This window comes from Grammomys surdaster, unplaced genomic scaffold, assembly GCF_004785775.1.
Source record: "Grammomys surdaster isolate TR1022 unplaced genomic scaffold, NIH_TR_1.0 100, whole genome shotgun sequence".
Classification (NCBI taxonomy): Eukaryota; Metazoa; Chordata; class Mammalia; order Rodentia; family Muridae; genus Grammomys; species Grammomys surdaster.
The window spans coordinates 10,728,408-10,751,467 of record NW_021604579.1 but is presented as its reverse complement, the minus strand read 5'-3'; the positions used below and the strand labels follow the sequence as shown (position 1 = coordinate 10,751,467).

At 43.8% G+C, this 23,060-nt stretch overlaps 1 protein-coding gene across 1 annotated transcript in view; it reads right to left on the bottom strand.

Annotated features, from left to right (window-relative positions):
• The window catches only part of Zyg11a (zyg-11 family member A, cell cycle regulator), a 32,513-nt gene extending 14,770 nt beyond the window's left edge, over positions 1-17,743 (bottom strand). The window contains exons 1-4 of the mRNA XM_028785759.1: positions 17,654-17,743; positions 9,412-9,577; positions 5,265-6,016; positions 2,394-2,534 (exon numbers count right to left, since the gene is read on the bottom strand). Of these exons, the coding sequence (XP_028641592.1) occupies positions 2,394-2,534; positions 5,265-6,016; positions 9,412-9,577; positions 17,654-17,743 (1,149 nt within the window). The remainder of the gene's footprint in view (positions 1-2,393; positions 2,535-5,264; positions 6,017-9,411; positions 9,578-17,653) is intronic.
• Positions 17,744-23,060: the final 5,317 nt, after the last annotated feature.

The window sequence follows — 23,060 nt, the reverse complement described above, 5'->3', positions numbered from 1 at the left end:
GGCATATCTCACAATGCTACAAGACAAGCAGTTTTAGAGTGAGATCTAACTCGACCATGAAGGAAATGCTCACAGAACAGAAGGGGATAAGGAATCTCCCAGAAACAGACTGATGCTTTACTGACTTTAAATTTTCAACCTGTCAGTGAGAAAGGACTGATGAATTAGATCAGCTTTTATATGTGAAAACTTCAGAATGGAAGGCAGGAAATGTGTTGAGGTGGGGAAGACGTTTTGTCTTTGTTTCAACAGGAGAAGAAAAGCTATGGATTAAAACATCTTGGCAGCAGACATGAAGGAAGAAACCAAGAACAACAAAACGGAGCAAAAGGACCAGACACCAAGTAGCCCAGGTGATCCTACCTCATAGACTGCCTCAAATGCAATTCCCACAAAAATCTGAATCCAGAAAAACCTCTCTATGGCTAACTAGGTCGTCCAGGATACAGCCAGCCTTCCTAGGATTTGGCCAATATCCCAATTTTCTTAGGGTCCCCAAAAGAGAACATCACCCACAGACAACAGGAAACAGTTTTAAGAGAATGACACTTCATTCACAAAAAATTAGGGTGGGTAGGTTTTGGTCATTTGGTGGGTGATGGAGGTCTGTCATCGTTTAAGGGGAGTTGTTATATAAGTTGTTGATGACATTGGTCAAGGAGGAAAGAAAGTATAGGAGGTTAGATTCAGGGATCTCTTTTTTGCCTTTTTCCCCTCTTTCTTACTCTTCTATCTAATGTTATGGAAAAGGGGGGAGAAGAGATGGAAAAAGGGGGCTATAGGAATGATAGGATAAAAGGGTATGTTACTGAACCTACTTTTTAAACTAGCAAGTCAAATAATTTTATACTGGCATGAAATTTTGTATATGCATACAAATTTAAGGTTATATATTTGCTATAATATACTGCATATTTGTTTCAACTCTTAAGGTATAATTAATTGAGTTATGAACAAGCCTAGCTTAAGGCCTAGGCATTTATATAATAAAAAAGCCTCCGAGTGATTATTTGGGTACTGGGGCGCAGATGGAAAAGTTTGTGGTTACATGAGACACCATTTACAAGTTATTTGCTTCATTGGACTAATATCAGATTTTTCCTATTCCTAGCATTTATTCTGTAGGACAATGAGGAGTTGCAGCAATTGCTTCAAGTCCAAATGTAGCCATTAAACTAGCTGGATGACTCTGGACCTTTATCTCTCATCTGTAACATGAATTATATGATCATTTCCTGAGCATCACCCAAGCTACTGTGACAAGCACTGACCGACACAAACAGTCAGATTATGTCATTTGGGGGATATTTCAAGATGGGGGTCTCATTGTGGATGTAGGCTGACCTTAAACTCAGCAATCCTCCTGCCTCAGCCTTCTAAGAGCTAGGACTCAGACATGTTGTACAGTGAATCAGATTATGCTTAATCCCTTAGAATAAATCCTAAGTTAACACTGAGAGATGGCAGACATGAAACTGAAAAGCAGCAGAGGAGAGGCACAAATGAAGGGGGCTGTGGGAGGGGGAGGGGGAGGACAACACTGGAAGATTTCACTGACAAAGCACATTAGACAAGAGATGGAGGCAAGAAAGGAAAGCAAAAAATAAGAAAATAAAATAAAAACAAATCACAAGATGGAGAAAAGAATGGAATGAGTTACCAAGAGAAGAATTTAAAAGTAGAAAACATTACACTGGAAAGGTAACAATGCTCCTATTACCTTCCTGCCTACCTTAGACCAAATTATAAACATTTGGACTCAAAGTTGATTTAAAAATTGGATGAGATAACACACACACACCTTTAATGCCAGCACTCAAGAGTCAGCAACAGGTGGATCTCTGTGAGTTGGAAGTTAGCCTGGTCTACATAGTGTGTTCCAAGACAGCTGGGGCTACATACTGAGGTCCAACTTAAAGAAAGAAGGAAATTGATCTCGTACAGATTCAGATGCTCAAACCAGGATAGAACAATTAAATCTAGTATTATCTACTATTATTCTTTCTTTTTCTCCTATTTCCCAAATATTTCTGGCTCACTACTCTATCTTGATGAGTACACTTAGCCCACTATTAATAAGGAGTGAGACCAGTGGGGACCACACAGAGAAACTCTCTCAAAAACAAAAACAAAGTAAAATGAACTACTGAACTACTCTTGTGCTCAATAAACAATTTTTTTGTCTTTTGAGACAAAGTCTCACTGTGTAGCATTAGCTGCTCTGGAACTCAGTGTATAGACTAGGCTAGCCTGGAACTCAGTATGTAGACTAGGCTGGCCTGGAACTCAGACCGACCTGTTTTTCAGCTGCCTCTAGAATGAAAGCTGTGGACCACCATGACTGCTGGTAAACAACTTTCAATTGCCCAAGTAAGACATAAAATCTAAGGTACCTTTAGCATGACAGGGAGGATGACACGCAGGGAAAGTGTTTCTGTGAAGAGCCTGTAGAGAGCTTCCTTCACAAAACACGACCTGTTCCTGTACCGACTCAGTGCTTCAGAAATCTGACTCATGTTGGCTCCTCCAGCAACCTACAAAACACAAGTTACAGTACGTTTTACCTCCTGACACAGCATCTGGGTCCTGTCAACATTCAAGACAAATCCTGTGTTCTTCAACCCCCATCTCACAGATTTATCCAATGAGGGAAATGTGTAGCTCAGGACAGTAACAAAGAGGTGCTCATGTCAGACCCACACACAGCTCCCTGCAACTCTAGTCTAGTTAAGACTGCAACTGGGTAGTGCATGCCTGCAATCCCAGCACCTGGGAGGCAGAGGTAAGAGAACTGTCTCAAGCTTGAGGACAACCAGGTTCTATATAAGCAACCCTGACTGAATCAAGAAAAGAAATCTAACCCCACAAAACCTCAACTGGCTGTGGTTTGGAGATTTGCATTAGTGGTAAACCACTGGCTTACCAAGTGTGAGAAGCGCAGGGTAAAGAGCCTAATGCAAATAACAAATAATGTGCAAAGTTTCAACAGTCATCAGTCACGATGGAGGCCTATCAGGAGGCTAAGTAATCACACAGGAAAAAAAACCCGGCAAGACTAGAAGGCACGGGCTGGAGTAGTGGCTCAGTGGTTAAGAGTACTGACTGCTCTTCTGGGTCCTGAGTTCAATTCCCAGCAACCACACAGTAGCTCACAACTATCTGTAATGGAATCTGATGCCCTCTTCTGGTGTGTCTGAAGACAGCTACAGTATACTCATAGACATTAAATAAATAAATAAAATCTTGAAAAAAAATTTTTCATTAGCTAGGTGGTGGTGGTGCACATCTTTAATCCCAGCACTTGGGAGGCAGAGGCAGGTGGATCTCTGAGTTTGAGGCCAGCTTGGTCTATAGAATGAGTTCTGGGGTGCCAGGATTGTACAGAGAAAAACTGTCTCAAAAAACAAGACAAAATGAAAATTCCTTGTTGATCTTATGTTTGGAAAGAGGCTGTAGGAGATGGTTGTGAGCCACCATGTGGTTGCTGGGGATTGAACTCAGGACCTCTGGAAGAGCAGTCAGTGCTCTTTAAGCACCAAGCCATCTCTGCAACCCAGGATTTAAAAAACAAAAACAAAAACATGACCAAGTTTTCAACATTCCTGGATGGTAAAGAACAAAAATCCAGGAGACAGAATAAGGATTTTATGAAACATCTCTCCTGCCTCAACCACTAACATCATTTTTTCAGGACTCTACTAAACTGACAAGAAAAGGCAGGTGGATTTCTGAGTTCGAGGCCAGCCTGGTCTACAGAGTGAGTTCCAGGACAGCCCGGGCTATAAAAGAAACCGTCTTGGGGAAAAAAAAAAAAAAGCATTCATAATCTGTGAAGTTATTTGCTGGGTGGTGGTGGCGCATGCCTTTAATCCCAGCACTTGGGAGGCAGAGACAGGCAGAGTTTGAGACCAGCCTGGTCTACAGAGTGAGTTCCAGGACAGTCAAGGCTACACAGAGAAACCCTGTCTCGAAAAACCAAAAAAGAAAATGCTTTTGTTGAAACAGTTTTAACACATACCTCAAACTGATTTGAAAGTTACAATCCACCTGCCTTACCCTCACACACTCTAGTCTGTGTTCAGCTAAGGAAGTGCTTTTGAAAAGGGAACTCTGTCAATTGCTAAAAAAAGAAATGAAGGCCTGGGCGACCTGAGTTTGCTTCCAGGAATCCCCAGGCCTGATTACAGGTATTCAAGCTGCTCCCATGCCTTCACCACCAAACAAACACACCACAGGGAGACCATGACTGGTCTACAGGCCTGATGGGCCAACAGCACTACAGGGGGTTGGTTTGTGCTATGTATTCAAATGCTAAATAATGGTCCCCAAGATCTGGTTGCCCCCAGTGAGGACACCAGCTTTTGTTGTATGAACTTTGCTCCCCTCATTAACTGGTCAATAAAAGGCTAAAGCCAGTGATTGGGCAACAGATAGAGGTAGGCGGGTTTTCAGTTACCTGGCTGGGGGTAGAAGGTAGTGAAGAGAGGAGAAAGAAAAAAGCACAGGAAGAAAAGAGGAAGCTAATATGAGAGATAGACCATGGGCACGTGACTAGGAGGAGAAACAGCAAGTAACAAGGGACACATGACTGGGATGCAACTTAGAATAGCTCAAACCTGCTCAACCTAGGCTTACAGCTTGTAAAGAAAATACCTTGATTTTATATGGGCTACCTCGAATTTATAATTCCTTTTCTACATTGCCACCAATCTTCTAGGAAAAGATATCCTGGAGGCCCTGGAAGTTACTCTCACTAGTCAGCCAAAAGAAAATTGTAGTAGGGTAAATAATTATACCTGTAGTGATAATTATACTCATAAAAACTTTTAAAACCTTCCCCTGGGTTACTTCATTTCTAACGTCTGCTGTTAAATATCACACTCCCTGCCTCGACTGGCTGTCCAAGGAGCCCATCTGGATTGAATAGTGGCCTCTATCAAGGGAGAAACTAGAAGCACTCACAGTTAGTAAAAGAACAACTCCAACCTCACCATATCTGCCCATCCTACATGGAACACCACAGCGTTCACTATAAAGGAGCTCAGAGGGATGGAGACTGCTACAAGATTTAAGTGCAATTAATAAAACCATGCAGGTTTGGGGATCCCCCACAAAGGGCTACCCCTCATCTCTGCCATCCTCATCTCTGCCATCCCTGTGGAGAATTTTAGACAAGTACCCTCCCTCCCCCACCATATAGAGTCTAATGTACAAGAACCTATAATACTCTGAAAAAATAAAGCAAAATACATGTTAGGACAAACCTTCAAGCCTTGCTTTGCCATAAAGAAATCAGAGTAACCAGCATCGGTATACAAGAGTCCCACAAATTGCATTGCAGGCCGATGCTGCAGAAAGGATTCCACAGCTTGATCAGTGATGTCGGTGCCCCCTGAAATATCCAGGGATATGAGGTTGGGCAGAATGTCCTTCTGCTGTAACAGATAAAAAGCCAGATCTGATCTGAGCTGCCTGTGATCAGAAATATCAAGGTGAAGCAGGCATTTCAGTTGTCTGATAACTGCAAGAATTTGTGGTTTGTTCATGGCCAGGTACTTCAGATAGTGCATCGTGAGAGATCTGAGCCGGTTCTTACAGGAGAGGAGCGCAGAGATGTCGGTGATCACAGTATTGGAGATATCCAAGCTTTCCAGGTTTGGTAACTGAGAAACGCTAACTAGGTCTTCATTGCAAAAGGACACGTTGGCAACACTTAAAGTGTGAAGGCCAGTGAACTGACTCAAGGCCAATAGTCCTGAGTTCTGAGGGACGCTAACTGAGTCTAATGTAAGAGACTTAAGGTTTTTCTGGATCCAGGCACTGCTCTGGAGAGCGTGGATGATGTCTGGGGCTAGAAGCTCGGAGTCCACCGAGGTGGCATCCACTTCAATGAGCCTGTGATGGCAGAAGGCTTTTGTGAAGGCTGTTGCAGAGAGCTTAACTCTCTGAATGTTTATCAGCTTCAGGTTCATCTGCTTGCCTTGGAAAATGCTTGCTGTTCTGTCAGTCAGCTTGCCTGTAAGAAAAGCAGAACCACTTTCAATGACAACCAGATCTCATGCCTTTCCTGAATGTGACACAGCAGTGAATGAGGACAGATGCTCCTAGAATATTCTGACCGCGGTTACTGCTGACTGTGCAAATGCTGTCCTAAGCCCTCCACCAGCTCACCAGCTTATCTCATTTATTTTCGGCACTAACTCAACAGGGGAACTATTCAGTACTGTTAGATGAGGAAACGGAGGCTTCAAGAGTCTATCTTGCCCACAGACTACTTGTGCACCACCACTGCCTGGTGAGCCTTCATTTTCTTTAAAAAAAAAAAAAAAAAAAAAAAAAAAAGATTAGGGCTGGAGAAATGGCTCAGTGGTTTAGAGCACTGGGTGTTCTTTCAGAGGTCCTGAGTTCAATTCCCAGCAACCACATGATGGCTCACAACCATCTATAATGGGATCTGATGTCCTCTTCTGGCACACAGGTGTACATGCAGATAGAGCATTCATATACACAAACTAAATAAATAAACCTAAAAAAAATCAAAATATTAATTTTTTTTTAAGACGGGTGGTGGTGGTGCACGCCTTTAATCCCAGCACTTTGGAGGCAGAGGCAGGCAGATTTCTGAGTTCGAGGCCAGCCTGGTCTACAGAGTGAGTTCTAGGACAGCCAGGGCTACACAAAGAAAACCTGTCTCGAAAAAAAAAAAAAATACTTTTTTAAGATTGACTTATTTTATTTGTATGCATGTTTTTGCCCTCATGTTTGTGACTGGTGCCCATGGCGGGCAGGAGAGGACACTAGTCACCTGGAACTGAAATTACTCCAATTCCAGGAATCCAATGCTTTTATCTGACCTTCTTGAGCACAAAGCATATATGTAATGTATATATGTACATGTAGGGAAAACATGCATACACATAAAAAAGGAAATCTTTTTAAAGAAAATAGGTTTATGTGACAGTACTTGCCTTGAGACACAGAGATTTCTATAATTTTTTAGGCTAGTCTGAACTACACAGCAAGTTCCAGGCCAGCAAGTTTACATGGTGAGACCCTATCTCAAATAAAATAAAAATTTTAAAGGGCCAGTGAAATGGCTCAATAGATAAAAGAGCTTGCTGCAGAGTTTGAGAACCTTCATTTGGTCACTAGAACCCACATGATGGAGAAAATGAACCCTTGCACACTGCCCTCTGGCTTCCATTCCTGTTGTACGCACGCATGCATGCACACTCGTACTAATGTAAAAACCAAAATCTTTACTCTAAGAAAGCAAATAAAACAGAACCTCTAATTCCCCCTCACTGTTAGTTTCTTGCTGCTGTTTAAATTTTTAAATATTTATGTATTTGACTGGGAGAGGTGGCATACAGATGTTACGGTGCACGTGTGGAGTCAGAAGACAACTCAGAATTCAGTTCTCTTCTTCTACCATGTAGGTCCCAGGGAGAGAAGCTGGGCCATTATGTCTAATGGTCAGTGCTCTGACCCACTGAGCCTTCTTGCTGGTCTCTTCTTTGTTGTTTTCCCCCAGACATAATATCCTAGAACCCAGACTGGCCTCAGACTCCTTATGAAGCTGAAGATGACCAATATTCTCATTCCCCTGCCTCCAGTTCTTCTTTTTTTTTTTTTTTTTTTTTTTTGGTTTTTCTCTGTGTAGCCCTGGCTGTCCTGGAACTCACTCTGTAGACCAGGCTGGCCTCAAACTCAGAGATCCGCCTGCCTCTGCCTCCCAAGTGCTGAGATTAACTGCCTCCAGTTCTTATGTGCTGGATTTACAGGCATATGCCATCAAGTCTGGGCTCCTTTTTTGTGTCCTGCAGCTGACTAGACATGTCTCACTACTGAGCTAAAGCTTTAGCCCTAAAGAGACTTTAAAGGTTCATATCCATAATGTAGATAATAAAGAATGAGAATACAACAAAATGATGGAAGCCAGAGAACAGGTGGGGATGGTTTCTTATTGCTCTCTTCTCTGTTTAATGTTGTTTTCCCCCAAACAGAATATCTTAGAACCCAGAGTGGCCTCAGACTCATTTGGAGCTGAGGATAACTGTTATTCTGATTCAGACAACAGAATGACAATGGCTTTATTTCCTTTGCCTATTAGCCTGGCAGCAGGAAGAGCTTCGAAAGCTTAGATTACCCTGCAAAAACCGAGAATATCAAAGCAAGAACTATAAATAAAGGTATTTTTCAAATAATAAAGCACCGAGGGTCATTGGCTATTGTCATTGTTGTTGGGGCCCTCTACTGCTGAAGACACCATACACTCTGATTGGAGGACACAGTAATCAAGCTGGAACTGAGTGGAAATTGTCCCCCCTTGTATAGTGCTGGAAGATGCTAAGAAGGGTACTGGAGGAGAACTGTCATCAGTCTTACTCAGTTGTGGAATACACATACTACACTACTGAGGTGCCAGGTGAGACTTGGCCATTGGTACAACAGTGGAGTAAGCAACAGCTCTCCAGTTGGATAGGAAGTCCATGCCACAAGAGGGAATTCATCTCTGGTACTGCAAGTTTGGTCAAAAGCTGGGGAAGTAAAGTCTATGCACAGTAGGGAAGGTACAGCTGTTGTTCTGGTAACTGGACATGAAATGCCTGTGAAACTATTTTGTAAATATGTTTATGTCCATAGATCAGTGCTGTTATCAGCTTTGAAGAGGCTTATTACTGCTTAGCTGCAGATATGGTCAAGTGCTAAGAATAGCTGACTGTTGGAGTTGGGGAAATGGCTTAGTATGTATGAGCACCTGCAATGCAAACATGGAAACCTGAGTTCAAATCTCCAGAACTCAAGTAAAAAGCCCAGCATGACCAAACATGCCTATCGCCCCAGTGCTGTGTGACTGTGGAGAGTCGGACGACCTGGCTGGCTGTCGGCATAGCTCCACGCTTAGCAAGAGACAACGTCTTAAGGAGCTAAGGAAAAACCAATAGAACAGATCATCTGATGTTCTCTGCACGCTCAGCCCTAAATGGGTATTCTCCATGGCTCATTCCATAGCTCACAGAACAAAGCAGAAGAGAGGGAGGGAAAGAACATCAGAAGCCAGAGGAGGGAGTGGCATGTAGAGGAACTCTTTCTTCCTCTACAACACAGCTACTGCACTCAGTGGCCAATGCAGCACAAGAGCTACCAAGACTGAGCATGTCAACATTCTGTCAGAGGAGAAAGGGAATCACAAGGGCCCATCCTCCACGAGGACACATATGTAATCAACAGCTGATGTGCATGGGAGGAAGAGCGGCAGGTACTGGGGCATTGTCTTAAATAGTACAGCCACTGGTAAGGTGTACCTGTGCTCCTGTAAAGTACCCCTCACTGAGGCCTCAGCGGGTCACACACACACACACACAAAGTAAAACACTTTAAGACTACACTTTAGAGAATATTTAGTACCTTGCCAAGCCATCCTCTCAAGGAATTTATCAGCTATTTCATGAGGGAAATACCAGTGCTCTGGAAAACACAATGTTCCATCAGGTCTTTTAGAACACCATTTGTCCAGTTCAGCGATTAAGACATCCAGACAGATGTTGACCAAAGAGTAGGGTGATGCCTCCTCCTAAATCATCAAAAGAGGAAAAGGGAAAACTGTTAAAATTCACCTGCAAACATTCAACATAAAAGTGACCACTGTCAACAAGATGACTCAGCAGGTAAAGGTGCTTGCTCTACTGCCAAGCCTGATGGTCTGAGTTCATCCTTGAGATGAACCAGTGTCCATAAGTGTCCTTTGCCCTCCATACACTCCATATAGCACATACTAAATTAAAGAACAGCAAAACAACCAGCAAGACATGACAGCACACAGCTTTAATCCTAGCTAGCCTTGGAAGGCAGAGCAGGCAGATCTCTGAGTTTAAGACCAACCTGGTCTTCACAGTGAGTTCCAGGCCAACCAGGTAAACATAGCAAGAGCCTGCCTCAATAGTAATAAAAAAAAATAATATTTTAATACTATGACTTCTGAAATCAAATGTACAGCTTATCAGAACCTACAAGATAGTGCTAAGGCGCTGGGCAGTGGTGGCGCACGCCTTTAATCCCAGCACTTGGGAGGCAGAGGCAGGAGAATTTCTGAGTTTGAGGCCAGCCTGGTCTACAGAGTGAGTTCCAGGACAACCAGGGCTACACAGAGAAACCCTGTCTCGAAAAACCAAAACAAACAAACAAACAAAACAACAACAACAACAACAACAAAAAGATAGTGCTAAGGCAGTTTTTCAAATTCATAGTTTTAAAATTCTCAGTGCTTATTCTTCCAGCCACACCTGACAACCTGAGTTTGACTAGGATCTATATAGCGACTATATCCTCTCACCTCTGCACTCCCACCTTTGCATGTAATTCTCCCAAATAAAATAATTTTAAAACTCAGGAAGATAAGTGCCTTCATATACCACAAGTTCCTAGAAAAACAACCCTACCCCAGTGTAGCATAGGAAAGAGCTCTGTAGCTCAGGCTGGCCTCAGACTCTCAGTAAATCTCTTGCCTCATCTGTCCAAGTACTGGGATTACTAACTTCAACCACTAGGCCTGGCATACTCATTTATTTATATATTATTTAGAGTTTTGAAATGAGGTCTAAGTTAAGAGATGACCTGAGGGCTGGAGAGATGGCTCAGTGGTTAAGAGCATGGACTGCTCTTCCAGAGGTCCTGAGTTCAATTCCCAGCAACCACATGGTGGCTCACAACCATCTGTAATGGGATCTGATGCCCTGACAGCTACGGTGTACTCATATACATAAAATAAATAAAAAAATCTTTAAAAAAAAAAAAAAAAGAGATGACCTGAAAACCTGAGCTCGGGCATTCCGCCTACCTCAGCCTACCTCAGCCTCCTGAGTATCTTGGCTACAGACACACTTTTGGGGCTAGCACTGTGGCTCAGTTACTTTTCACAGTCCTCAGAACCTGTGTGCAACTCCCTGGATGAACAAGGCAGCAGGAAAGAACTGACCACCCCTTAGGAGTTAGCCTCTTACCAGCATACCTGCACCTACAAAATAACTGAAACAAATAATTTCTTCTAACAAGATGATTCTTTCATTGGTTGGCACAGTAGCACATACCTGAGAACCCAGTATTTAGGAGGAAAGGGGCAGCAGCAGGCAGAAGCAGAGGATAAGTTCAAAGCCAGATAATTTTATTTATTTACTGACTGGTAGCCCAGTCTGACCTCCAACTTGAAGTCGTACTACCTCAGCACCCCAAATGTTAGAAATGATCCACTTCTACACATTTTCTGGGGTTTTGTCGTTTTAGGCAATGTCTCCTGCACTACAGATTGGCCTCAGGGTCACTATGTAACCAAAGATGACCTTGAACTTGTAATTCTTCTACATCCACGTCCCAAAGCTGGTATGACAAGCCAGAGCCACAAGCTCACTTCATAAATCCCCACCCACAATGCATTGATTTCAAGCCTTACAGCTTCAGCTCTCCAACTTTCAACCTTAGGTAACCCTTTTATTTATGAAATCCAGACTACCGAGGCTGGAATGGGACTGACAGTTGAGAAAGCTTGCAGCTCTCGCATAGGACCAGGGTGTGGATCCCAGTACCAACATAGCAGCTCCCAGAGGTTTATAACAGCAACACCTTCTTCTGACATTTGCAGGCCCTGCAGGCATGGTGCACATACATTCATGCAGGAAAAACACTCAAAGAAATAAAAGCAATCTTTTAAAATGGACTTTTTCTAGGTTCAATACTCAGCACGTCTCTCTTTCATGTTTGTTGTACATTAGAAGTAAAAACTGACTGTAATTTCAATGTTCACGAGGCAGGTGCTTGACTGTTAGGAGTGCTGGCTGCTCTTTCAGAGGATGCAAGTTCAGATTCCCAGCATCCACGTAGCAGCTTACAACTATCTGTTAATTCCAGTTCCAGAGCATTCTGCACCCTCTTCTGGCCTCCTTTGACACCAGGCACAGACACAGTTCACTTAAAATACACACATGTAAAACATATACATGAATTAAATTAAGTTAAAAGAAAGAAATAATAAAACACACACACAAAGCCCCCCTAGGCACCCATCTCACAGTCTAAGATGCCTGAGAAGCTGAGGTAGAACTGCTCCCCTCCAGCAGGTCAAGGTTGGCCTGTATAACAAAACAAAAATACACACTACACATACCTCCAAACCCCACTAACCTGTTCATATAAAACTTACTCGCTGGACAGTGGAATCTCAGCACTCAGAAGCAGAAGCAGGCAGATCTCTGTGAGTTCAAGGCCAACCTGGTCTAACAGAGTGAGTTCCAGGACAGCCAGAACTACAAAGAGAAACCCTGTCTCAAAAACACAAAACAAAACAAACAAACAAACAAACAAAAAACCTTACTTGTGGCAATCCTATCTTTGCCTCCTAAAAAAAATAATAACAAAAACACTTTTCTTTTTTTTTTCTTTTTTCTTTTTGGTTTTTCGAGACAGGGTTTCTCTGTGTAGCCCTGGCTGTCCTGGAACTCACTCTGTAGAGCAGGCTGGCCTTACACTCAGAAATCCACCTGCCTCTGCCTCCCAAGTGCTGGGATTAAAGGTGTGAACCACCACCGCCTGGCCAAAAACACTTTTCTTAGCCAGGTATACCTAGCCTGGTCTACAGAGTGAGTTCCAGGACAGCCCGGGCTATACAGAGAAACCCTGTCTCAAAAAACCAAAAAAACAAAAACAAAAACAAAAACAAAAACAAAACAGGTATACACCTTTAATCCCAGCACCCCAGGGGTAGGGAGACCAGGAATCCAATCCCAGCTTCCATTACTGGTGTGCTGAAATTCCCTCTGAATTACAACAGTCCACCCTGGAGGAGGTTTCTTAACAAGGCTCTGCAATATACAACTGACAAGTCTTTGGAATTTACAAGGTCCCTGCCAGAGCTGGAGAGAGAGTCAGAGAGCCACACAGAAAGGCCAGAGCAGATCCCAAGCACCCAGATCAAGGAATAAAGCTTTTATAACCCCAGTGCTAGAGGACAAGGACAAGCAGGTCCTGGGAGCGCCTAGTCTACCAGAAACAAGATGTGGACTGAGAGACATAAGCAAGCTGCAGAGCAGGAATGGGTATATTCTAAAGAGGACTCTCTGTCCCTTGCTTTGGCCAGTGGACTATCAAAAGGGTATATGGCAAGAAATTGCAGTTTCCTCCAGCATCACGCTCAGGGAAGAAAAAGGCTGAAGCCTGGGGCCATGGAGGGTGGGGTGGGGTGGGGGAGGGGATGACCACTGCAATTCACTACACTTTCTTGCTGGACAACCTGGAAGGAAGGGAGACAATGACAGGCCAGCGACAGGCAGAACATCTCGCCTCTGCCTGTGATGTGTAACTCTGTCCCTCTACCTACACCTAAAATTCACATTTGAGACTCTGAAGATAAACTTGGGATATGTATTCAGGGGTATCACTGGATCTTTTTGCCATTCTTCCCAATATAGTCATATTGAATAAATTTTTTTTTTTTTTTTACTTTTCACAAGTAATTTGTCTCTTTAATTGGCTCCAATGTGGACTCTGTTTCAACAAATAAGGTGGAAGGGCCAGCAAGATGGGTCAGTGGGCAAAGAATAAAAGAAAGGCTGGACATGGTAGCAATTGCCTTAAATCTCATCACTTGGAGTGCAGAATTCAGCCATCTACATAGTGAGTTCTAGGACAGCCAGGGCTACACAATGAGACCCTGTCTTAAAAAGAAAATTAAAAAAAAAAGAAAGAAAGAAAGATAAAGAAGTGGTGGGCATGGCAAGAGGATAAAGCCATGGCTAGTGGTATAAGTCTATAATTATAATTAGACCTGAGAACTGTGACAGAAGACAAGCTACCTTGCAACTTGCTGTGTAGACTAAATTTGTTTGAATCTGCAATAATTCTGCTTCTGCTGGAATTATACATGTGCAGAACCACACCTAATAAATACTAACTTAAAAAAAGATTTGTATACAAGCATGTGCCTGTACACAAATGCAGGAATTCAGAGATCAGAAGAGTCAGAACTCCTGGAGCTGAAGTTACCGGCAGTTGTGAGTCACTCAACATAGATGGCTAAGAACCAAACTCAAGACATGTGCAAGAACAGCATGCACACTCAACCTCTGAGCCATTTCCCAAGCCCAAGACTAATACCATTTTAACATCTATAAACTTCTGTAACCAATAACAGAATATATATGCCTCTTTTAAAGTACTGTTATGTGTATGAGTGTTTTGCCTGCATGTATGTATGTGCTGCATGTATATGCAGTGTGTGATGGGGCCAGAAAGAAAGCACTGCATCCCTTAGAACTGGATCCCTTACAGTCAATACTGACACATGTAGTATTGTCTTCAAAAACAAAAACTGCTCTTAACCACTAACCCATCTCTCCAGCCTCTACAATATGCTTTTTAAATCTGAGCAAACCATAGCACTGGAGTGATAGCTTATCAGTTAAGAACACTTGGCTTCTCTTCCAGAGGACCCAGGTTCAATTCCCAGCACCCATAAGGCAACTCACACCTGTCTGCAACTCTAGTTCTAGGCAATCTGACATCCCCATAGAGACATACATGCAGGCAAAACATCAATGCATGTAAAATAAAAATAAGTAAAATCTTTAAAAATTTTGAGTGAACCAAGAGAGATCATATTTGAGCCTTGTCACAAATCTTAAAATCTCAGTAAATATATATAAATCATAACAATAGAATTTGATTTCTTGGGCTGGAGAGATGATCAACTGGTAAAGGTCCTCACTTCCAAGCTGAAACACTGAGTTCAATACATACGGCAGAAGAACAGAACAGGCTTCAAACTGTCATCTGACTGCCATAAATGTGCCCGAGGTACCCACATTACAAATAATCCACAAAAAATTTACAGGCCCAAACCTATAATCCCACCACTTGTGATATAGAGGCAGGATGCTCTGGAGGTCAAGGTCACCTTTGGCTACATAGGGAGCTATAAGACAAGGACAAACAAAAACAACAACAACAAAAATCAAATTATACATCATGTAAGCAAAATAAGGAAAATTATAAAGATATGACCCACAACTAATAAAATAAAAAGGTGTGTATGTTTTTTTTTTGTTTGTTTGTTTTGTTTTTTCGAGACAGGGTTTCTCTGTGTAGCCCTGGCTGTCCTGGAACTCACTCTGTAGACCAGGCTGGCCTCAAACTCAGAAATCCACCTAAAAGGTGTGTATGTTAAAAAGATAATAACCAGAAAAAAAATTACAGTATCATATATACTAAAAAGATAATTTAAGGCTGGGTGGTGGTGGCACACACTTTTAATCCCAGTACTCAGGAGTCAGAGGCAGTTGGATCTCTGAGTTCAACACCAGCTAGGTTTACAGATTGAGTTCCAGGATAGCCAGGAGCTACAAAGAAACCCTGTCTTTAAAAAAAAACAAAAACAAAACAAAAAAAAAAACCAGTAACAAAAAATAATTTTAGGGTTTCCATGAAGGTTTCATTCCAATAAATTTGATAAACTAAATAAAGTAGAGAATAAATTTCTTGATGTTAGCAAAGCAAGCAATCTGTTTACTGTTTAAGTTCTGGGAATGCTGTCCTTTTCCCCCCCCCCCGTCCTTTTCTTTTTGAGACAGTTTATCTGTGTAGCCTTGGCTTCCTAGAACTCACTCTGTACTAGGTTGGCCTCAAACTAACACAGATCCACCTGCCTCCTGAGTGCTGGGATTAAAAACATGTACCACCACTGCTCAGGAAATGTCTTTTATATATATGGAGATATACAAAGAACTAACTCTATTAACTCCAAGGAAATAGATAGGCACATGAGTTAAACCTTCAAGGGCTGAAGAGATAGCTCACTTGTTAAAATGCTTGCCTTGTAAGCAGAGACAAGCAAAAAAGAGGCTGGGTCCTGTGTCGATTCTTACGATTGTTAAGATCAGGTTTGTTAAGATTGTTGAGAATGCAAGGCCAGCCTGAGTTACTTGGTGAGTTCCAGATCAGCTTGATCTTGGGTGGAATTTTATTTCCAAAAAAAAAGAGAAAAGATTAAAACAGGGGCTAAGGAGATAGCTCAGAGTTTAAAAGGGCACACTGTTCTTCTTGACAGAAGTTGTGTTCCCAGCACTCACATCTGCCTGCAGACTTCGAGAACTGACCATGACCATACTCTTCTGGGCTCTGAGGAAACCTGCACTCATGTACACATATGGGTGCTGGGACCTCAACCCAGGTCTTCTCTTAATTGCTGAGCCATCTCGCCAGTCTCATACCCATAATTCAAAAAATAAGTAGGGGTCCAGAAAGATAGGATAGTAAAGGTGCCTGGCCACCTGAGCTTGACCTCCAAAACCAATATAGTGGAAAGAGAACATATTACCAACAAGCTGTCTTCTGATCTAGTGATTCGTTTTAAGTTGGAGAAAATAAGTAACTTCTGAAGGTCAAGAGAATACAAAACTGATATATAAAAATCAATTTAATGTATTTCTTAATGTAACTCTATTTTACATGAACCTTTTCAAAATACAGGGCTGAGGTGCATGTTTTTAAATCAGCACTCAGGAGGCAGAGGCAGGAGACCTCAGTGAGTTCGAGGAAAAAAGAGGGTGACCGTATTGGCAGGCGTTTGTAATCCCAGTAACGCCAGGAGACAAGAGGCAGAACTGATTTTGAAGCCAGTCTGGGTTAGACAGAGAAACCCTATCTCACACACACACACTTTCTAGCTGAGTGTACTTCAGTGGAAAAGCAGCCTACCAAGGGATGTTCACCCCCAAATCCAAAAACACAACCAAAAATACCATCTCAGCCAGACTGCTAACTTCTCTCTGAACTTATTTCCGCTTAGCCCCTCATCACTATATTTTTGTTGGTTTGGATGGGAGGTAGTCTCCTGTGTACACAGCACAGGCTGGCCAGAACTCCTTAAGAGTGGGCACTTGGGCAGAGGCAGTCTGATCTCTGCGAGTTCAAGGACAGCATGGAATCCAACGTGAGTTCTAGGACAGCCAAAGCTGTTATACTTAGAAACCCTGTCTCGGGGCAGGGGTGGGGGTCGTGGGATCGCAATAAAATACACTAAAGAGGCGTCACCACTGTACTTTTCGTTCTCCCTGGTAGAACAGAGCATCCAGAGTCAACTTGACCCTAAGTTCCAGTGTAGACCCAATCAACCTCAAGGTTTTCGCCTTCCTCGAAAGGAAGGCAGGTGGGAGGGCGGCTGGGGAGAGCCGCTGCGAGGGGAGCTAAGAGGAGACAGCTGGGGGCACGGCGGGGAAGGGCTGAAGGGTCTGAGGAGAGGGGCTGGGATGGGGCTGAGACGGGCGGCGGGTGTGCGTGCAGAGGTCAGGGCGTCTGAAGGAGCCGGCTGAGGAGACCCGGCTGGCAGGCGGTCCGAGAGGAGCTGGTCCGGGATGGCGCCTGCGCGCAGCGGGGGCTCAGCATGGCTGGACTTGAACCCGGGCGCCTTCCTCAACAGCGCAGTGAACAGGAACCACGCGAGGGCGGGCCGCGGCGTCCACGGAGCCCGGGCCGGCCTGCCCGCGAACTCCAGCGAACCGTCACGCCCAACTCGCCGCCCGCCCGGAGGAGGCCGCCCCGCACCAGCCCGCGGGCCGCGCGGCACGACGGGCGGACGCCCGGGGGCTCGGACGGCGGACGCACTCACCTGCACCAAGCAGTGGCCCTGCGCGTCCTGCTGAGCGTCGGGCAGGACGAGGACCCGCGGCCACGGCAACGGGTGCAAGAAGTGGACCATGACGCCCCTGCTCGTGCGAGCCCAGCCGCCGACGCCGCGCCGCGGCGCACCAGACCAGAGCGCAGGAAGGTCGCCCGGCGTTTGAATCGCCGCCCCACGCCGCGCGCAGGTCCGCCGCGACCCCGCCCCCGGGCGCAGGTCCAATGGTCCTCGCTCTCCAGGCTCGGCTACCCAACTCCTGTTCACCCCTCGGGGGCCGACCGCCCTCAGGCCCACGCTGGTGAGGGCAGTGATACAGTGCGCTCAGTATATTTTATTGTAAATTTTTATTTTTTCTTTTTATTTCTTTTTTATGGGGGGGGGGAATGGTTATTCTGTTTTGTTTTGAGACAAAGTTTCTCTGTGTAGCCCTGGCTGTCCTGGAACTTGTAGTGCAGATCAGGCTAGCCTCGAACTCAAAACTCAGAGATCCGCCCGCCTCTGCCTCTCAAGTGCTGGTATTAAAGGAGTAATGCCACCACCGCAAGGCTTGATTTTTTTTTTGAATGGGTAGAGTAGGGATCTAGCGCGCATTGTAGGCAAGAGCTCTACCACATCCCAGATTTTGAAGTCCTTTAAACAAAGTAAAATACATTTTCAAAGACTTTGCCCCATAAATGATACCAGTCACCTTTTAACTCCTCCATGGGAACTAACCATACAAAACATTTCTAGGGACTGCTGATCTGGGTGGAAGGGGACAGCCTACAGTGTGCAGTGTTACATCTACTTACACAAACGACACGCACACACAATAAAATTTCAAAAGCAAAACACAGCACCTGTTTTTATACGAGCACAGAGAAGTGGAAAACAGGAGGATCAAAGGTTGAAGTTTTTCCTCTGAAAACTAGTTTAAAGCTAACCTCAGCCTCCACTACTTTAAGGCCATCTTATTTAATTTAATATACAGCTATTGCTGAGATCCAGGCCAAGGCGGGTGAGAGGCAGAGACAGACAGGTGAGAGGCAGAGACAGTGAGCGAGTTTAGATCCCTTGAATTGCTAGGGGTATCTGAAGCCTAATTTTCTCAACAGTAAAATCAGGTGAAAGCACACAGGCAGAAATCACGATTGCTTAAGATAAGGTATGTACAAGGTCGGGCACTTCCCAGACTCTGGCCAGATGAAGGAATTGAAATGTTAAAATTAGTTTTCCAGAACAAATGACCAGGAAACGCTTTCCCTCCAGGTCTGTTTTCTTTTTCCCCAGCCTGGAATTTGCATTATAGCTGAAGATGACCCTGAACGGATTCTTCTACTTCCACCTCCCAAGGTGCAAGGTGAGCTCAACACCGCCGTCCCTGAATTTACCTTCATTTCCAGCAGCGATGCGGGGGCGTGGCTGTTAGACTTGCGGAGCCCAGGCTGTTAGCCATGTGGGGGCGTGGCTGTTAGACTTCACTCAGTACATTGCAAGAACAGAATTTTAGGGATGAGAACAAGCCATTACAGAAACTAAAGGTCAGAAGTAAGAGCCAAGATGAAGGGATTTTACCTGGAAGTTTTAGCACAGGCCTTTTATCCCAGCACTCTGAGAGTGAGGCAGAGGCAGATTGATCTCTGTAAGTTCTGGGCTAGGTGGGGAAAAAAAATCATTAAAATTTGTGACTTAAGTTGGTATGGTGGTGGTGAACATCTGTAATCTCAGAATTTGGGAGATACAGAATCAGGAATGCTGGCCTAGCATATTCAAAGCTCTGATACAGCAAAATGCAAACAAAAAAAACCCTAAATATATTGCATTTGAAAGACTGTCCTGTATTTCTGTTTTTAAATTTTATTTTACTATTATGTATGTATATGTTGTGTCTTTTGTTTGTGGTGTGGTTTTGTTGTTGCTGGTGTGTGTGTCTGTGTGTCTGTGTGTCCTGCATACACAATGGGATCTGGGGATCAAATTCAGGTTATCGGGTAAGTGCAGCCCGTGTTTTACCCACTGAGACCCCAGAACTTCATTCTGACATTGTTTTTCATTTATTGTTGTTCATTAAAAAAAAAAAAAAATAGTTAGAGCCCTGCTGGGGTGGAGGGGGATGTCTATTCCAGCTGAAGAGGTCTGTCGTGAGCCTGGAGAGTAATTGAAAATAAACAGATTAATGGGAACAATATTTACTGCATATGCGGCAGTCATCTATAGACTGCATTAGTTTCTTATTGTTGGTGGTGTTTGGCAGGGGTAGGGGGCTGGAGGGAGGGGTGTCAGGGTCTCTGTCTATAGCCCAGGCTGGCCTGGAGCTCATAGCAACCCTCCTTGCCTTAGCCCCCTGGGTGCTGGGATTATAGGTTTGATTATCCCTTTGGTTTTCTTTTATTTTTTGAGATGGGATCTTAAGTGGTCTAGAATGGTCTCCAACTCAACATTTAGCCTAAGATGGCATTTAACTTTTAAATTTTATTCTTATGTACTAGTTTATGTGTGTGGCTGATTGACATGCATGTATGCCTGTGCACCACATGCATGAAGTGCCCACAAAGGCCAGAAGAGGACATTGGATCCCTGGCATTGTAGTTACAGATGGTTGTGAGCTTCCTTGTGGATGCTGGGAATCAAACCTAGGTCCTCTGGAAGATTATCCAGTTCTCTAAACTACTGAGCCAACTCTCTAGCACTCTGGATTCCTTTAAACTTCTGATCCTCCTGCCTCCACTTCCCACATCCTTTCGTTTAGGCATGTGCTGTTATGACTGCTTTATGTAGAACCAGAAACTGGACCGACGAGGGCTTTGTAGATGCTAGGCAAGCCCTCTACCAACTGTGCAGCATGGCAGCTCTGATTTTGTTTTTTTGTGAGACAGCCTCTCAAGTAGCCCATGGTGGCCTTGAACTCTTCATCTTCCTATCTTTACCTCACAAGTCCTGAGGTAAAGGACCCCATCATATAAAAAAATAGAATATCTTTTTACCTAGGCTGGTCTCAAACTCTCATCCTCCTGCCTCAGCCTCATAAATAGCTGAGAATAAGTACAGGTGCAGTAGAGTATACTTGAGCCTAGGGGTCAAGCTGTATGTGTTAGCTTCGGACTAGGGGCAAAGCTTTATGTATTAGCTTCGAGTTAGTTGGTTGGTTGGTTGGTTGGTTGGTTGGTTGGTTTGGGGTTTTGTTTTTGTTTTTTTGTTTTCTCTTTGTAAACCTGGCTGTCCTGAAAATCACTCTGTAGACCAGGCTGGCATTGAACTCTTGAGATCCACCTGCCTCTGTTCCCCCACGTCAACCCACCCACAGTACTGGGATTAAAGGCATGTGCCAACAACCACTAACTTTTATTAGCATGTATTTTTTTGTTGTTGTTGTTTTTGTTTTTCGAGACAGGGTTTCTCTGTATAGCCCTGGCTGTCCTGGAACTCACTCTGTAGACCAGGCTGGCCTCGAACTCAGAATTCCGCCTGCCTCTGCCTCCCAAGTGCTGGGATTAAAGGCATATGCCACCACTGCCTGGCATGTATTAGCTTTTAAAAGGAGATTTATGTTTAGGTTACAAAGAGTTGGTGAGGTTTTTGTTGTTGCTCTTTTGGATTTTTTGTTTGTTTGTTTGTTTGTTCGTTTGTTTTTAACAATTTCTTTCACAGATAAGATTTATTTCTTTACTTTGGTGCTAAGAACAGAACACAGGCTCTTGCATACATACTAAGCACACACCAAGCATATACCCAACAAGGTAAGATTTCTTTTTTCTTTTCTCTTTAGAAATTTGTATTACCTTTGTGTATGAATGTGTTTGGGGGAGTCACTCACACGCCATGACATTTGTGGGGACCAGAGGACAACTTGTGGAATTAGTTCTCTCCTTCCACCATGTAGATTCCTGAGATTGAATTCAGGGGGCTTCAGGCTTGCTGGCCGGTGCCTTCACCCACAGCGTTGTCTCACCTGCTCAGGATTTCTTCCTGCGTGCTATACAGCTCAACCTTCACCAGGAAGCAATCCTGGGCTAGTTTATTGGGTTGTTAGTGTCTTCAGCTTCACTTTTTGGGAGGAAATACTCTGCTCTATGGCATCTTGTGTTTTGTTACAGACGCCTCTAGAATAACAGCCCTGAACAAGGAGAAGCTGAAAGTCAAAGACTGACCAGATGTGTGAGCTGGGCAAGAAGTGCTCACGGTGACAGAGTTTGAAAACCACCTTTCACAGTGACTTGGATACCTTTCCTTTCCAACACTGATTAAGAGCATATTTGAAGCCAGCCTTACTGGCACACATCTTTAACCCTGGCATTTAACAGGAGGCGGAAGTAGGTGGGTTTCTGTGAGTTTGAGGCCAGCCTGGTCTACATAGAGAGTTCCAGTTCCAGGACAGACAGTTCTGTATAATGAGAAACTATCTCAAAAGAAAAAAAGAAAAGAAAAGAGTATATTTGAGGACCAGTGAGATGGCTCAGCTTATAAAGATGTTTGGCACAACTCTGTGGAATAAGTTCTTTCTTATACCTTTACATGGGTATCAGAAATTGACACGGGGTGCCAAGTCTATATGGCTCATGTACCTTCACCCCAGTGAGCCACCTTGCCAGTCCCTGGAAATGTTTGTTGAGAGAGAGTATCATGGAGCCCAGGTCAGCCTGTAAATTACTATATTGCTAAGAATGGCCTTAATCTCCAGATAGTGGGATTTGTGGCTTCAGTGCTAAAAAATTAATTTCAAGACTAGCTGGTAAAGAAAGGCTCCTAGAAAGGAAGACATTCAAGTCTGGCTACAGGCTTCCTAAGGTAGAGGTACAATTAATTGTCACAGCATTAGCCATGTATTACCATTTGATAGCTCTCAAGTGACATCTCAAAAGCACTGCTAAGAAACACTCCCCCCCTTTTGATACCTGCGGTGGCTCGCACTGGCTGGAGGAGGTAAAACCTCTGTCCCTTCTGTTTCTGGTGAGATTCCAAGAGAGCTGCAGACTTAGAGCTGGCCAGAGGGGAAGGCCTTGAGCAGTTGGTAGTTAATCGTGGATTCCTGCTCCTCTTCCGAGAGACTTCAGAGATGAGGGCTCCTTCACCTCATGTACTTGTTGCTGATCCTGCCTCACCATGACTTGCTCTTTTTTGGTTTGGTTTGGTTTGGTTTTAAATACAATTTTACTGTGTAGCCCTGGCTAGCCTGAGTACATAGACCATGAAAGCAAAATGCTCATACACATGAAATAAAACAAATAAATAAATGAAATAAATAAATAAAATAAATGAAATAAAACAAATAACAGGTGGGATAATTGTTCCTTTAATGAGACAATGTACTTTTCCTCCTTAGATTTCCCTTTCCTTGCATAGCAGTTTACCAGGTTTACCTCCCTTTTAAGCAAAACTTGTCCCTCCTTTTTTTTTCTTTCTTCCTTTCTTTTTCTTT